We start from the raw sequence: 16,757 nt of genomic DNA on the forward strand, positions 1-16,757 counted from the left end.
ATGCACTTGACAACATCTCATGGGTAAATGGCTGAACTGCTGCTGTTATGTAAGCACTCTGGGAAATGTGGCTTTGTACGTGTCACAAGTTGCAGAGGGAGTTTCCTTCACAGCCATTTACTGCAAAGCATGAAACCATGCGAGAGAAGTGTCATCACTTGGCCATTTGCACTTTCTAATCTCACTCCTGTAGTGTCCTGCACTCAAAATGAAGAAAATTGAGCATCTGATTGGGGCAGCAGGGATTTTCCTCACATGTCTGTCTGTGGTTACGCAACAAAAATACCTCCAATAGGCACTGTGCATTTCTTTGTTGCACATTGTCCACACGGTGAATTGCTGTATGAGTGACTCTTAAGTACAGTAAAGGAGAAAGTTTCATCCCCTCAAAAATTATCCATAATCTGCGTCCTCTGTAATAACAGGGGTCATACAGTACAAACTATGTGTGTATGCGTGTGTGTAAATACGACTTGTAAACTAAGTTTTTCAATAAAAGGAAGCAACAAAAAAGCGTAAAAGAATGTGGGCATCAATAATCAATTCAAATTTGTTGTTCCAAAGATAAAAGAATTCTCAAGCAGTACTCTAGGAAGTCTATGAATGGCAAAAAGGACACCAGAGTGGAATTTGCTTCTGGAAAACATGAATGGGGAAATTCTGGGATTGCGTCGGTTCGCAACAGCAGAATTGATATAGAAAGTACTTAGGATCCAATGTAACTCTACTCATCATTTTGCAGCAAGACTTGCTCAATTCTACGTGTGGTTCTTAAATTTTGAGCAGGTTTGTTGAAAGAATAAGTCATTTGACACTTTGGAAGAAAAAGCAATATGCACTGGCTTTCAGTGACTGGTTAACACTTCTGCGGGAGAGAGGCTTCACATGCCACTGCCATTTTAAGGGAATTCCCCTCTTACAGTTGACGCAGTAAAGCTGTCTTGATGAGTTTACAGTTTGCTTGTGAAGTTGGCATGTGGCAGTCATACCTGTATTTCATTTTTTGATCCTTGCTAGGTAATGAAAGCTCTGTTTTCTATTAATGTAGTGTATTTCTCTTCTATATGTGTTGATCTATTGGTGCAAGTCAACTTTGGTTTGTTTTTGATTGTTGTGCAGCCAAGACATGGCGATGTCCACCTGTGGCAGCCGCCTATGGCATGAGCGTGGCGACTACTGGCTGCCCTACCACTTCTCCCCGCTGCTGGAGGGTGACCCGCCAACTTGGCTGCTCAAGGCCATCTTCTTACATGCACTGGGTCAGACGACTGGCAAGGCTGGTGCGTCCTTCATTTATTTCTTGTTTCCTTCCCCAAAGGTTACCACAAATGCATTGGCAGAGGCTCGCTGCTACAGTATGTGTCAGGCATGCCAAAGAAACGCAAAATGACTAGAGAAAATAATGTGCTACACATGAGATGATGGCGATGTGCAAAGGCCCTCTACTCTGTGGCTGTGTATTGTTACAGAAACTATTGACTGAAGGAGCAGCTGTGCTCCCATGTTCTTTCGCCGCAAGAACTGAGCTCTGCTTTTGTGGCTCTTTTGGCCGTCCTGAAGGATTATGCAGACCTATTCAAAGAGACCACTGGTAGCATGAGAGGACCACCAGTGCATATGCGTATCAAGCCAGGAGCATGACCAAAGTTTTGAAAGCCAAGGAAAGTACCTTACAGATTTCATGGCAGAGTGTCAGATGAATTGGACATGCTTGTGGCATGTCCAATTCATCACTCATGCAGAGTGGGCCTCTGCTGTTGTGCTAGTTCTGAAGAAAGGTGCATAAGTCTGCCTATATGAGGACTCTAAAGTTACGCTGAACAAAGCTTGCGAAATGGAGCATTACCTTTCCCCATTGATTGGGGATTTATTGCTCAGTTGGAGGAGGCAGCAATTGAGCATACTGGACTTTCATGATGCGTACAATCAGATGATGAATCCTGCTAGCTGGCCATTATCAACGTCCAGGAATGTCTGCAATCACTTGCATCTTAGAATTGTGTGTGTACCGGCCATATTTCAAAGGCGTATAAAAACGATTCTGCAAGGCTTGCCTGGCATAAAAGTGTATCTGGATGATGTCCTGGTTGCTGAAAGGGACAGTGATCAAAGTCGCACCTTCAGGGAGGTTCTTGAACACTTCCGCCAGCATGGCATCAAACTGGTGTCGATTTAGCGAGTCAGTGGCTTATGTTCCACACACGCACAAAAAAACAACTTTTCATGTTAGCCCCTGCTCCCCAAGATGTGAGCTGTGCACTCTTTCCTGGGCATGGTAACATTTTACAACAGGTTTTTGTCTGACATGGTGTTTCATAAAATGTTATCAAATGACGGAAGCAAGTGAAGCCACTGAAGGTTGTAAAACTTCAAGGTCACTCAGGCTATTCCATTCAGTCACCATTCTTGGAAAAAATGAATGCTTATAACAGCTATTACGAGGCTGAAATGGAGTTATAGTAAAAGCATGCTTTCTTCTACAGTCAAACCCGAATATAACGAACTCGGATAGAGCGAATTATGTTTTATATTGAACACTCGAATTTCCGCTAGCATTATGCATATAAAATGTATTTTTTATAACGAACTACACATCGGATATAGCGAACTCAGCGCGCGCGATCGGTCGCCAAACGCCCGCCAACGGGCGGGCCTTTGTGCCGGCTCCGAGTTCTCTCCGGGCAGCCCACGCTGCCGGGCCGCAATACTTCTAGCGCATGCCGTTGTCAGATGGGAGGGGGATTGGCGACGGCTTCGTTCCCCAAGGTCTCACACAGCGCATACGTCATCACGCGCCCGCTAGGGTGCTTCTGCTGCTTCTGCGCCGATGCCACGCTTCCGTAAAACGCAGGAGGGGCTCTCTACAGCAGCTTCCAGGAGGGACCCTCCTGTATGCATGCGCGGCCGTCGCCCTGAGTAGCGTGAGTAGCCTTTAAAATCCGCGCCATCGGCCAGCCTCTCTTTGCAGCGCTCCTATTTGGCAGCTGCCTACCATGTGATCAAAGACGTTCGAGCAGCTCCGGACCTATTGCGCTTCGAGAAAGAAGCAACACCGGCCAGAACTGGTTTCAAGTTTGGGCGAAGGGAAGGCAGCCTCCGAACAACGAACGCGTCAGTGGCGAACTTTCCCGCATCCTCGGAGCTTTCTTTGTTCGCGTTTGCAAGTCGTGCTGCTGCTATCCTCACGATTCCGGACGTGCCTACGTTGCTGCTGGCTTGCATTCCGGCGCTACATCCTGCAAGATGACGACGAAGCAGCGGCGTGCCCTACCGCTTTCCGACAAGCTGGAGATAATTCGCCGCGTTGGCCGCGGCGAAAAAAAGTCTGACGTTGCCGCGCATTTCAAGATTCCGCGGAGCACGTTAAGCACCATTTTGAAAAACCAGTTGGCCATCAGAGGCAATGCACAGGAACGACCGAATTGCAACGACCAAATGGTGACGGCTTTCGCCACCGCAAGCCGGCTTACGACCAAGTAGAGAAAGCGCTGTACTAATGGTTCTTGGACGTTCGCGCGCGAAATCTGCCGGTCTCTGGCCCCGTGCTACAACAGAAGGCAAAAGATTTTGCCTTCGTCCTGGATGTCGAGGGGTTTACAGCGGGCAGTGGTTGGCTCCAACGATTTAAAGACCGCTACTCCATCACCGGGAAGGTGGTTGCAGGTGAAAGCCAAGCAGTGGACGCTGAGAGGGCTGAAAAGTGGGTGCAAGACGTGTGGCGTGCTGTCACGGAGAGATACGAACCGTGCAATATTTTTAACACCGACGAGACTGCCTTGTTTTGGCAACTGCTGCCGAGCAGAACCTTGGCGCTAAAGAATGAGAAGTGCCATGGCGGCAAATTGAATAAGGCCCGAGTCACCGTTCTTCTCACGACAAACATGGACGGTTCATCAAAGCTGCGGCCGCTTGTCATAGGCAAGTTCAAGTCTCCTATGTTCCTGCGAGGATGCACTTCACTCCTAGTCACATACAACTCAAATTCTAAGGCCTGGATGACCAGAACGTTGTTCGAAGCGTGGCTGCGTGGCTGGGACGAGGAACTTGCAACGAGCGGGCGAAAGATTTGCCTCCTCCTCGATAACTGTTCTGCGCACCACTGCGGCGTCACGCTCAAGAACATCGAGCTTTGTTTCCTGCCACCGAACGCAACAGCGGTTTTGCAGCCCCTCGATCAGGGGATCATCCGCGCTTTCAAGCTGGGCTACAGGAAACCTGTCGTTGAGCGGCTGTTGGTGAAATTGCGGGTTAACGACGAGCTCAAGATTAATTTGCTGGCCGCAATAGAAATGATTAACCGTGCCTGGCAAGACGTGACGCAATCCACAATCCACAACTGCTTCCACCATGCTGGACTATGTCGAGAGGATGCAGAAGCTGCTAGTGAAGCGCGCACTGTGCAAGATGACAGCAATGTTGCCATGCTGTGGGAAGAACTCGCTGATGTTCCGGACGCTGTGCCCGAAGAAGTTGCCCTGGGGGATTTTCTCACTGTTGACGACAACGTAGCCGTGACAGCGAGCCCGTTGGACTCGGAAATTGTTGCCGACATGCTGGCATCTGGTGCGAACGAGGAGACCGAGGAGCCGCCGCCGGAGGACGATCGCCCTCGCCCGACGTTGCACGAAGCCCTCGCTGCTACCGATCTGCTGCGCCGATACTGCTCCGGAATACAGGGAAGCGGACTGGAGTTTGTGGAAATGATGTCGCGTGTGGAAAGTGCGATTCTCGCTGATGGAGTTAAATGCAGTGTTCAGGCGAAGATCACTGCCTACTGCAAATAAGTGAGCATTTATCTGCAATAAATTTCTTTTGTAGATTCATGGTGAGTGGCACGGTTTTTCTTTAGTTAGTGTGTTTTCGCTGCGCTGTCTGGACATCGTGTATAACGAATTTGGTACTGAAGTTCGTTATAAACGGGTTTGGTTATAGCGAAATACTTTATATAGCGAACAAATTGCGTTGAATTACGCAGTTCGTTATAACCGGGTTTGACTGTAGTAAAATAGCCAGTTGAGAAGGAGATAGCTTCAGAGAGGTCAATTTTATAGTGTCCTTTAATTAATTGAAATAAGAAATAAGCATACTTTGTGAGCATAAAGTAAGTGGTGCCGGAAGACACACATTTGAAGACCATGCATCTTGCGTTTGGAAGGAGCAAGTGTCACACACCCAACATGAAGCACGGTTCGACGTTGGTATGTTCAACCGTGCCGGAGGAAGATTGTTCGCAGCTACGGCGAGCATCGCCTGCCCGACGTTTGACCATGCCGGATGATGAGTGTTCCAAACCACAGCAATCGTCACCTGTCCCATCGCCTACCCTTCGACCATGCCGGAGGAGGATTTTTCGAAGCCTCGGCTACGTGCCACATCCTTGCTACAGGATTGAGCCTTGATCCCCCTGCATGTCTTGTCGACTCGGAGATCGCTTGTGTACGGAACATGCAGTGCAGCATGGATTCTAAGCCGGGAACAGAGCGCAAATTCGGTCTCCTTGAATTTTGATCTGGTGCACTCAGTAACTGAACTGGGGTACTAACTTTGTCAAAAAGGACATGGCTGTGCTGAAGCAGCTTTTTGCGGAAGTGTGCCAAGTCCGGGTTGGCTAGGCTCGATTTGAATAAGTCCGACAAGCAGTATGGACTATAGCAGTAAAACTGGAGGCGACTTTCTCGGCATGCTACTATTGTGCGACATTTTTTGTTGCCAGGGGCTAAAGGATCTGCCAGGTTCACACCTTCACACCTTTTGAGGTGAACTTGAGGGCCTTGAAAAAAGTCCAGAGTATTGTAAAAGACGGCTCAGCTCTCTATGATTTCTGTGCTGGAACAAACCTGTCTCACAGAGGTCTCCACCAGAAAATGCTTAAAGCTCGTCTAAGGAAAATGGTTGAGGCTTGGGAGGTACTGCAAGCAGCCTCTGAAGCTGCTAGTGTCAGTGTCATCGAGGACAGATGCAAATGCCTTTATCGGGCTCCTAATGACATTGATGTCCATGTTGTCCTTTGTTACTTTTGTCTTGGATGCAACTTTGGCCCTAAACCTTGTGGGGATTCACAATCCCCTTCCTCCATTATCACGCCCGCGCGTAATTGACAAGCATGATTATGCGCGCTGGTAGAGAGGTTGGCTGAGGAGAGGGTACGCTGGCCACCCCCTGCCGCCTCCCGGTCTCCTGGTGAAGCTGCCGCAGACTTCCCTCTTTCCTGCCAGCGTAACTCCTTTCCCGTTCCCTGTTGAGGAGTGCGACTGTAGCAACTCGCTCGGGGTTCTTCGGCGATTGGGCACACACGCACACGGTTCATGGTTTCCGCCGAGGAGACCACCGCCATCACCGAGAATCGCCCATTGGCCGTAGACACTTACCGCAACGGGATGTGAGCGCGAAGCCGTGTAAGGTGAGAAGATTCTTCCTCTCACCTCGTTGGCGCGCTTCCCCACTAGGTGGTTTTTATTGCACCCCCGTACGCAGCGTTCGCTGGCTACACGGCGGTTGTATTTGTGTGCTGTTGATTTGCCGTGTATAATTACTCGGACAGATTAAAGCTCGTCCGAGTGCGCAACTCGTGTTTGTCCCCTCTGGCCCGAACCCGCCGCAGTGGCGATTTCTCGCACCGCGGGTTGGGGGTCACAGCTCTGTCTGCTAGGGCTGGCACGTCAGGGCTAGAAGGCGACTGTAGCGTCTAGCCTTGCCGTGGTGCATTCTTGCGAGAATTAACCCCCATAACCTTCAGAGGAGGACTGGGCAGCAGAGTATGAGTGTCGATTGCAATACAGGGCAGCCCTCCTGGTGTGCGAACATTCACTCTTCAAAAATGGGCTGTGCCACACGACAGTGGAGACAGCAGCACATACTGCGCCTTGCAGGCAGAAAACTTGTATGGATTTGTTTCCATAGTAAAAAAAAAAAAAAAAAGGATTCCCTTAAGTATGTGCTCAAGCATATGGGCACAGCATTACAAAGCTTTGTGGGGAAAAAAAGCGCCCAGGCCGAAACACACTGAGACCGAAGGAAATCAGCCATAGAAAAAAAAGAAAAAAAACATTTCTCTATCTGCTATGGGTACGCCATCTTCCGCAGCCACACACGACGGGCTGTGAATGAAAAAGGCAGTGCACACCATGCTTCGACATTTCTTCGGCAGACAATATTCTTGGGCACATCTTGTTGTCTGATGGCTCGAATTTGTGTTGCAAATACAATCGCACTATTGCGAATGCTGAGGAGCTCACAAAGATGCTTTATCAGCCTCCGTCTGCACAACAGTAGAGGCAGTGTTTGTTCGACTGAACGATGATGCCTTCTGGAGAAGTGTGCAGATGCCAAGGCACAGAATTCCAGTGAGTGGCTGCGCTCTGTGATTTGGCCACAAGGGTCCAACAAGGGCTACGCATCACTGCTCAGCATGACTGGAGCAGCTGCTGAAGCTTTTGCAGCATTCAACCAAAGCAGGAGAGGAAACAGAGTGTGGCATTAGCCAGAGCCTCAAAAAGGGCCTGATGAGGCTGAAGAGATCCATAGTAGCCTTCATGAGCAACAAATGTCTCTCTTGGAGGCACGAGGGAGACAGATGTTCTGACCACAGCCCTGGACAGGTGTAAATCGCCGTCAACACAAACCACTCCAGACTACAGCCCAGGAGGGGGGTAAATCGCCACTAGCATTAACGAGAGCTGTTTATTTAATCATCTTTTGCAGTGCTCGTGCAATAACTGGCAGGACGCTATCAAAATATTTCTAATTTATTGGCTACACTTGAAGCCCGCAAATAGTTTTGCTTAATTGACATAGCCAGAGTCCAAAGTCAGTTTCAGAAATGGGAAGAATATGTTATTTTTGGTGTGAATATCACGCTGAAGTTACCAACCATTCATCTTATAACATATGATCAAACTTCAAAAACAGTTTTCTCACTATTTTTGGCTGATCTCAACCTTACGCAGAGTTCTTTTTGGTTCACAAAAATAACATCGGTATCATTTTCTTCGGAATGTGCCCGATGATATTCTTAAGTTTAGAACATGCATAATAGCAGTTTTTAATTAGCTTAATGAGTTCTGGTGTCAACTGCTGCACCCTTTTACTCTTGACATAGGATATCAGGGTGACATGCCTTTAGAGAAAAACGACTGTCATAGGGTATGGAATTTCGCATTTAATTACACGCCGCAAAATGCAATGAGAAATTTCATTAAAGGTGCCTAAGAAATTGCCTTATTACACTGTAGACTTTGTAGGGTAACTTTTGGTCTAAGAACACCAGCTGAGTTATGATTACATTTTTGGAATCGGGAGATAAAAATGCATCTCTGTGCATTGTTTCGCGAGATTCTACCCACAAATAAAAAGTTAGTTTTTAGACTCTCGTGCCCCATTAAGAGTGAATAAAAGAGGGTGTTTGCTATGAGGAACAAAGTATGTTTGCAGTGGTTTGAAGCAATTTGATGTGGTTGACTGCCTGCTAGTGTATTCAGACCTCACTTTTTGCAGTGTGTGGTCTACAGTTACATTACATTTTATTTTTCATGGTGTCTGAGGCAGCTCCTTTGTGTTATGCATGTGTTTGCACAAGATACATGAAACCCAGTGTTTTGCAAATAATTGCACTGCAGTTCATCATTGTGTAGAGTTTTTCTCTACAGCCAGTCTGTAGTTTATTATTTATTTATTTGCAAGTACTGTTAGCCCTTCCGGGCTGTTACAGGGTGGGCAATGTACATTCAAGCAGCACAACAAATTTCCAACTCTTTCTCAAAAGTTTCTAAAGAACAAGTTTTTTCAAATACGCTTTGGTCAAGGTTGCTCCATTCAATGATTGTTTTAGGCAGAAACGAAAATTTAAATACATCAACTCTTGGCACATACGACATCACTGCAAAGGAATGATTAGTGCGAGATGACAGTCTCCCGGGCGGCCCCAAGTACAAGCCGGAATCCAAATTGAGTTTATTGTTATAAAGTTGATAAAGGAACTTGAGCCTAGCAATATTTCTACGAATAGCCAAGGTTTGTAGCTCAGCAAGTGAAATAAGTTCGGTTGCGGACTGTGTTCTTCGATAGCGAGAAAACACGAACCTCACTGCTAATCTCTGAATCCGTTCAAGCTTATCTATGAGATATTTCTGGTTTGGATCCCAAATTATGCTCGCGTATTCCAGACTTGGCCTTACCAATGATTTATAAGCTTTTAGTTTTACAGCCGGTGGCGCATCTCTTAACTTTCGCCGTAGGAATCCAAGCTTTCGTTGGGCTGCCCCACAAATATTCTGTACATGATCACTCCAGTTCAAATCGTGAGAAATCGTAACACCTAAATATTTTAATCTATTGGAACGTTTTATTTCAATGTTTTATAATTGTATACGGAAACACTAACGGGGTTTTCTTGTTCGACACAATCATAATTATTGACTTTTCAAAATTGATTTCCATGTCCCACTTAACACACCATTCATACACAACTTTTAAAGAGTCATTCAAAGGGACTTGGTCTTGCAGGCTTCTTATGCGGCAGAATAATACGATGTCATCAGCAAATAATCGAGCTTCAACGAGAGGGTGTATGTCCTTTACAATGTCATTTATGTACAACAAAAATAATATGGGACCAAGAACGGACCCCTGCGGTACACCGGATGACACTGGTGATGTTGATGAGTAAACATTATCAATAGCCACAAACTGTTCTCCGTTCAACAAGTAAGCCTGAATCCAACTGATAATTTGCACGTCGATACCGAACTCTTGCAGCTTGTGCAAAAGTTTCGTATGACACACTCTGTCAAATGCCTTCGACAGGTCCACTGTAATCACATCAATTTGTTCTCTGGAGTTTATGGCTGTCGCAAAGCATGAGTAATTTCAAAAAGCTGTGTTATTGTCGATAGACGACTCCGGAAGCCATGCTGCTTACTGTAAAAACGTCTATTGCTTTCAATGTATTCTACAAGATATTTACATATTATATGCTCAAGCGTTTTGCATGCACAACATGTGATAGATATTGGACGATAATTGGAAACAACAAATTTGTCGCCAGATTTGAAAACCGGAACAACTCTTGCTAACAGCCAGTCACTCGGTACAGTTAATTATTCCCTCTGGCATGTTTTTATGAAACGCCTCGGCGTCTGCATTACTCTTTGCAAGCATAGTTGGTCAGAAAGGGACTTGAGATTTGCTGGCATTGTCTGAAATCTGCAGGTGTACTCCCAGTGCTGAAAACATTGTGTACTCATGTAGCACTAGTATTTCTCTTCCTATGATAATTGCTTCCAGTATGGTTTTGTACCTGGCCACTGTCACCACTTTGCACTCTCCCTCGAGCCACAGCAGCCATTTCTGGTCGTGAAAGTAGTCCTGCCACATCTCTGGTTCCTTTGCTGTGGCTTTGCATTATGGGGCAAGGCCACACATTCAGCCCTATTGTCACCACTTCTTTGGGAAGAGTGGCCTCCTAAGCGCATTTCCAGGGTTGAATATGGCACAGCACTGTTACTTCTGGGGTTGTAGAGAAGGCTATTGAGTGTGAACTGATGCCAAGATCTGTTGCTGCAGGTAGAATACAGAACCAGTTTTTCCACTCTGTGTCATCTGTGATTACCAGGGCTTATCCAAGATAAACGCATGAACAGTTTGTTCCCAAGAGGTAGGCCAAATGGATCTGTTTTTCAAGAGAAGCATTATTAAAGCAGGTTGTTTTACCTCCCATCTTGGGCATCATGGCTTGGGATGCTCTAAGCAACATCTGATGCATGTGGCATACTGTGATGAGTTTGAGTGCGCTGTGGTTTTCTTAGCAACCATTGCACGTGCTGCTGGTTGGGAAAGGAGAAAGAATGGACTAGGTAATAGCCTGTAGAGTGTCCCCGCTGTGTGTCCGTTCCGTTCCATTCCTTAGGCACTTCCTCGCTTGCCTCGCGTGATTGGCGCACGTGCTCCATCAGTTGCGGCGCTTTGTTGTCATTTTCGTGTGTGTGGTCTGAGCGCTTCGTCTGTCGGGCCTGAGTTGTATAATTCGGGATGGCGGACGGGAATTGCCTGCCTCCAGCGGTCACGAAACGAAAAGCGCTGGACATGGCAACGAAGCGAGCAATTGTGACGGAACTGTCTCAAGGTGCTAAAAATTGCGAGCTGGTGAGGAAGTACGTGTCGAAGTCAACCATCTCGACAATTCTGAAGAATAAGGAAAAGATCGCCAGCTCCGACGCCAACACAGCGGACAGAAAGCGCCTGCGGAAGGCCACCTATGCGGACGTAGAGGATGCGCTGCTGAAGTGGTTCGTCGACGCAGTACCGGATGTCGGGCCTGATGCCTCCGATGATGATGATTCCGACGGCGATTTGTGGCAGCGCGTCGTCGACTCCGACGTGGGAGGCCCTGGTATTGGTTGGCAGGATTTTATTTCTGTGGATGAAGACGCGAATATTGCGGAACCGTGCACGGACGAAGGCATCGTTTCTGAAGTGCGGGCCGAGAGCGACGCGGAAGAATCAGATGAAGATGAAACGTCTGAGCCGGCACCCGTAAGCACATGCATCTGCACTGCAGAAACAGACGAGCATCACAGACTTTTTTTGCTAAGAAATAAATTTCGTGTTTTGACCGCCAACTTTTTTTTTTTTCTTTTTTTTTTAGTTTGTGGTCCAGTTACTACGAACTTCGGGATATAACGAACGGACACACACCGCGTGACGCTCAGGTTCGTTATAAGCGGGCTCGACTGTAGTTCAGCTAATATAGTAGGGTTATTATCAGGATCAGGATTACTTTCGACGTCACCCGATAACATGAGTAAGGAATGAATTACATGAGCACACTCAACAGCAATGGCAACACAGCACTGTGGGCTCGGAAACTGCACCAGCATATAGTTACCCGAGTTTTTAGCGAAGAGGGCATATGGTTTATTGACCTGCATTGCACGTGCTTTGGCCAGAACCAAGACACTATTTCTAATTTTCCAGTTTTTTTAATTAATGAGAGGTGAATTAGCTAGCAGGAACTTCCATTATAGTACTACCACAAATGCCACCATATTTCGTAGGAACAGTTTATGTGATGTGCAGATTCCAGGCACAGTCTCTGCTAGCAGCTTTCAGTCTTTTCATTTTGTTGCTACTGCGCTTTAAAATGCTCCTATAAATACTCTTAAATTAAAATAAAAAAGGCTGTAATATGAACTCTGTGCACTTTCTCACAGGTGGCTTCATGTCGGCAGTCGAAGGCAAGCTCCTGGAGCATGACATTGAACTTCTGGAAAAGTTCAAGGAGGCCCAAGAGCAACTACTGCGTGTTCCCGGATCCAACAGCATCCTTGAGGAGGTTGTGCTCATCGCTCAATGTTTAAAGAGTTGACAACCATACGTCTTCTGGTTATCTCGTTGGCATACATGTGAGGAATATACTCTGGTCTCGGCCTGTAGTGACTCTCCACAGGAAAAGTTTAGCAGATCAGGTGTGGGACTAGGTTTTTAAGAATATACGACCATAGGCCTGGCTTGAAGCTGGTGGTTGATTACACCTCTGATGAGTAGTGCCAAGCCCCTCTGTGGGAAGCATAACACTCAAGCACTTGTTAGAGAATAAAGATGATAATGAAGTTGACTGGCTATGAAATTTTTTAGTTTTTACACACATACACATGCCTGCCAACCATCGCGATTTGCCCAGGACACTTTCAATTCTTAAGCAAGAAATGTTGGAGGGCTGCGTTGCACATTGATAAGCAAGAATCAGTCCTACTGAAAGCTTCCACTAACCTTGGCCGTCATGAGCCACGCTGATGTCACGTTAAATGGAAGATGTTTACCTTTGCTCGACGCCACTAATCACGTAAATTTAGAAATATAACATTGCAGAAATGCTTGCAAATAATCTTCTCAGGCTTTGTAGTGTCATGGCTTTAAGCATGCCAGAACCCTAACTTTACACTTTGCACTGCACACAGGTGGCCTAGCTAACCCTAAAATTCATGCAGGCAACAGCAAACATGAAATGCAGTGAGTTAATGCAATTTTGTGTTTGTTGTGAGGGGCAGCCAGTTTGGAACATGCTTTGTGCAAAACTGTTCCAGCGGATTTTTGAAGCTAGCAATGTCTGCTATGGCAAGGTTTGTGCAAAAGGACTCTTGACTGACACCGCCCTATCCTGTTGACATGAATGAAAAAAATCCTGATTTTTAATATTGGCAGGCATGCATACACTGCTGTCAGCCTTCAAAGGTTTTGACATCGTTTATTTTCTAGAAACCAGTTTCCTCCTCATCACCGCGGCCGTTCACCACCACCCGAGCAGCGTCATGGCAGCACCGGCTGGGAGAGGAAGTAATAACCTACCCTGGGGGAAAGAGAACCAGGAATGGGTGCGCCATCAAGACGTTTAGGCAGGATTCCCCCGAGAAGACACGGAACTTCTGGATCCAGCCGGCCCCAGGTGAAAATATTGAACTGGTTTTCAGCTGGTTCAGCTGGAACCATTTTAACTGGGTTATGGAACAAACCTCAGCTGGAACCAGTTGCTAGCTAGTTCCAACTGGAACCAGTTTGCTTCTAGTCGCCTAACACTACGACATTCCTTATTTCCACTGTCGCCAGTTGTAGCTTTTCTTTTTAGTTGAACGAGTAAAACTGCGCGAAAAAGACTGGACGTTTCTGCCTGTGTGTTTCTTACGTCCCGTCTTTTTCGCGCAGTTTTACTCATTCAGTTAGCATGAACCAACTAGCCCTTCAGAGTGTATTTATTACTTTATTTTTAGCTTTTTATGCTTGGTCTGTACATAATGGTCAACATCACTTTAAACCACATAATGAGATTACATGCATATGTAATTGGTGCAGAAACAATCACAAAAGGCACTTTTCACAGAATACAGTGAAATAATTTATTAACAGAGTTAAGAGCGCTACAAATATGAGCACTCGGCATCAGCAGTCCTTGGCTTTATCCCCGGGGGGGACGAGGTTTAATGGCTTTCTTTGCTTGTGAAGATTTTGAATGAAAAAACTAATAGCACTACATTCTATTGCAATATTCGACACTAGCGACATAACATAGCCAACACATACAGGCTGTCGATTGTTGAATGGCGGTTTTCTTTTTATAGCTGCCGAACATATTTTGCAAAGTCCGAATTTATGGGGAGTGCACTCAGTTGACACTTGAAAGAACACAAATGTCATCAGTGTTGAGCTGTGATGCATGGGATTTTATTTTTTTGCCATATTTCAAAACAACAAACATTATTTGCAAGCATCAATTCAGGGAAGTAGTAGAATGTACCGAGAAATTGGCATACAGAAAATGTGATGCATAAATTTATAGGGCTGGGTATTTTTAGACAAAATAAAGTTGGAAGACACGTGTTTGCTCATTCTTGTTTTTACTGTGATAGCTGCTGCTAAGTGCGATAAGGCTCGCTACAAACGATATCGCTTCGTGGATAGTGTCAAATGGTTAATAGTTTCAATCCCTACCTCATTACACTGTTTTGATGGTGCGCGCCATGAAGGTTAAACGAAATATGGCATTATTCAGTAATATGGATGGGAGACAACAAAACTGGCATAGTCCAAATTCAGGCGCAACTCTTTTCGATGCACCTCACATAACTCGCAGAGAAAAAACTCTTGCACTAGTAAAATAAACAGCTCGGTGATGGCCGTCACTATAGCAACAACGATCATGCGAACTTGCGGTAGACGAGAGCAGCTAAATGGTAGAGGCAGTTGCTGCCACGTATACTTTGAGTCATTTCTTTTGCAAGTTGTGTTGTATAGATGCATCTCGACAACTGAAGCCTGGACGTAGTCAACTATATTCAATTCATTGATTAATCGGATGCTTAAAGACATTAAAATATTACGCCGGAATTTAGGAGAACAGTCTGCCGCCATTGAAATGCTGAAATGTGTTCTATCTGGATACCTGGACGTATACATACAGGCAAAACCTGTTGACAGTTTGAAACCATAAAAACTGGGATGAGTTGGCGCAACAAGGAAATTTGCTGATCTTTTATGCAAAAAGGTGATGCGCAGTCCCTCTACAGGCAAATTAAACACACCGTGGGCGATATATTTCGTCTGCCTTAGTCCCGAGTATGATTTTCAATCTTCCAAAGCACGCTAAATAAGATGCCATTTTGCCATTCAGGCGTGCCATTGATTGAAAGTGTGCGCGACAACCACGCGAGAGCAGATTAACATAAGCCTAAAAATAATCTCAAGGGATATAACTTGCTGCTTCTTTTCTTCTGCACCCTTACTTTAGTTTTATTATTATTTAATATTATCGGCGACAGCGAGCATTAAGGCAGCCTGCCATGCAATCCCCTACTGTGCCGCTTGCTGCTCTTCAGTTCAGCTACCCTTAAACATAGCGGAAACGCGCGCGGTGGCCGATCACAGCACCACATCATCACCATCAGCCTAACTATACCCACTGCAGGGTGAAGGCCTCTCCCATATTTCTCCACTTAACTCAGTTCTGTGCTAGCTGCATCCACTTGACCCCCGCGAACTTCTTAACCTCATACGCCCACCTAACTTTCTGCCGCCCTGTGCTACACTTTCCTTCTCTTGGAATCCAGTTTGTTACCCCAAGGGACCATCGGTTATCCTCTCTTCGCACTACATGTCCCGCCCATGCCCATTTCTTCTTCTTAATTTCCACTAGAATGTCGGTAACTTGAGTTATTTCTCTGACCCACTCTGCACGCTTCCTATCTCTTAATGTTACCCCTACCATTTTGCGTTCCATAGCCCTCTGGGTTGTCCTCAATTTAAGTAGAACTTTTTTGGTTATCCTCCACGTTTCAGCCCCATAGGTGAGTACAGGTATGATGCACCTGTTGTATACTTTCCTCTTGAGTGATACCGGTAAGCTGCTAGTCATAATCTGCGAGTGCTTGCCAAATGCGCTCCATCCCAATCTTATTCTTCTTATTATTTCCTTTTTATGGTCCAGATCTGCGGTTACTACCTTTCCTAAGTAGACATATCTCCTACTACTTCCAGTACTTCGCTACTGTTACGTTTGGGGGTCGCGAGTGCCGGGGTAGCGTACCGCTGCGGCGCGCGACCCCTCGGTAGCGTTGGCCTGGCGGCTCCGTGGACGGCGGACGGCATCAAAGGTGCCAGCAAAGACGAGGCGTCTTTTAACGAAACAACCTTTACTGTAACATCAGGAAGAGACGGGCAGTGAAGCTGACCCGGAGAGATTACAGACACTCTCACACAGCTGGTGTCTAGCGTCGTGACAACGGCACGTCAAAGTAGTCTCTGTCTCAGCGGAGTCGGCCGCTGCTTTTTATAGGTTTTCCCGTTCACAGGGAAAGGGTAAACCCTCACAGGAAAGGGAGAGCCAAACATGTTGGTTCACGACGAATGACTCAATCGCAGATGGTCCGACCTCATCTCCTCCACCTCCTGCAGATAGGAGAGGGCGACGCACTTTCCCTCGAGCTCCAGGCTTGGCCAGCTTTTGCACACACACGCACGCACACACATTTGGCGCGTGGCAGGAACACGCTGAGACTTGTCGGCGGGAGGAAGCGTTGCGCGGCCGATGAACGGCGTCGAAATGGCCGATCCGCTCGCTGTTCTGCCTGTTGCTATGCGGTGGCCGCGTCAGCTGTCCCACTTCTCAGTGGAGAAACGTAACACTACCTAATGTAAACTGCTGTTCCTTCCCGAGGCTGTTGAACATTACCTTAGTCTTCTGCATATTGATTTTCAAGCCTACCTTTCTACTT

At 46.4% G+C, this 16,757-nt stretch overlaps 1 protein-coding gene across 1 annotated transcript in view; it reads left to right on the forward strand.

Moving 5' to 3' along the window:
- LOC146175200 (uncharacterized) overlaps positions 1-16,757 on the forward strand; it is a 164,520-nt gene that overhangs the window by 91,625 nt on the left and 56,138 nt on the right. Inside the window, exons 11-13 of the mRNA XM_084584642.1 lie at positions 1,120-1,280; positions 12,207-12,328; positions 13,252-13,438. Of these exons, the coding sequence (XP_084440768.1) occupies positions 1,120-1,280; positions 12,207-12,328; positions 13,252-13,438 (470 nt within the window). The remainder of the gene's footprint in view (positions 1-1,119; positions 1,281-12,206; positions 12,329-13,251; positions 13,439-16,757) is intronic.

The sequence above is a fragment of the Amblyomma maculatum genome, chromosome 11 (assembly GCF_055883805.1).
Source record: "Amblyomma maculatum isolate TAMU_Amacu chromosome 11, ASM5588380v1, whole genome shotgun sequence".
In the NCBI taxonomy this organism is placed as follows: Eukaryota; Metazoa; Arthropoda; class Arachnida; order Ixodida; family Ixodidae; genus Amblyomma; species Amblyomma maculatum.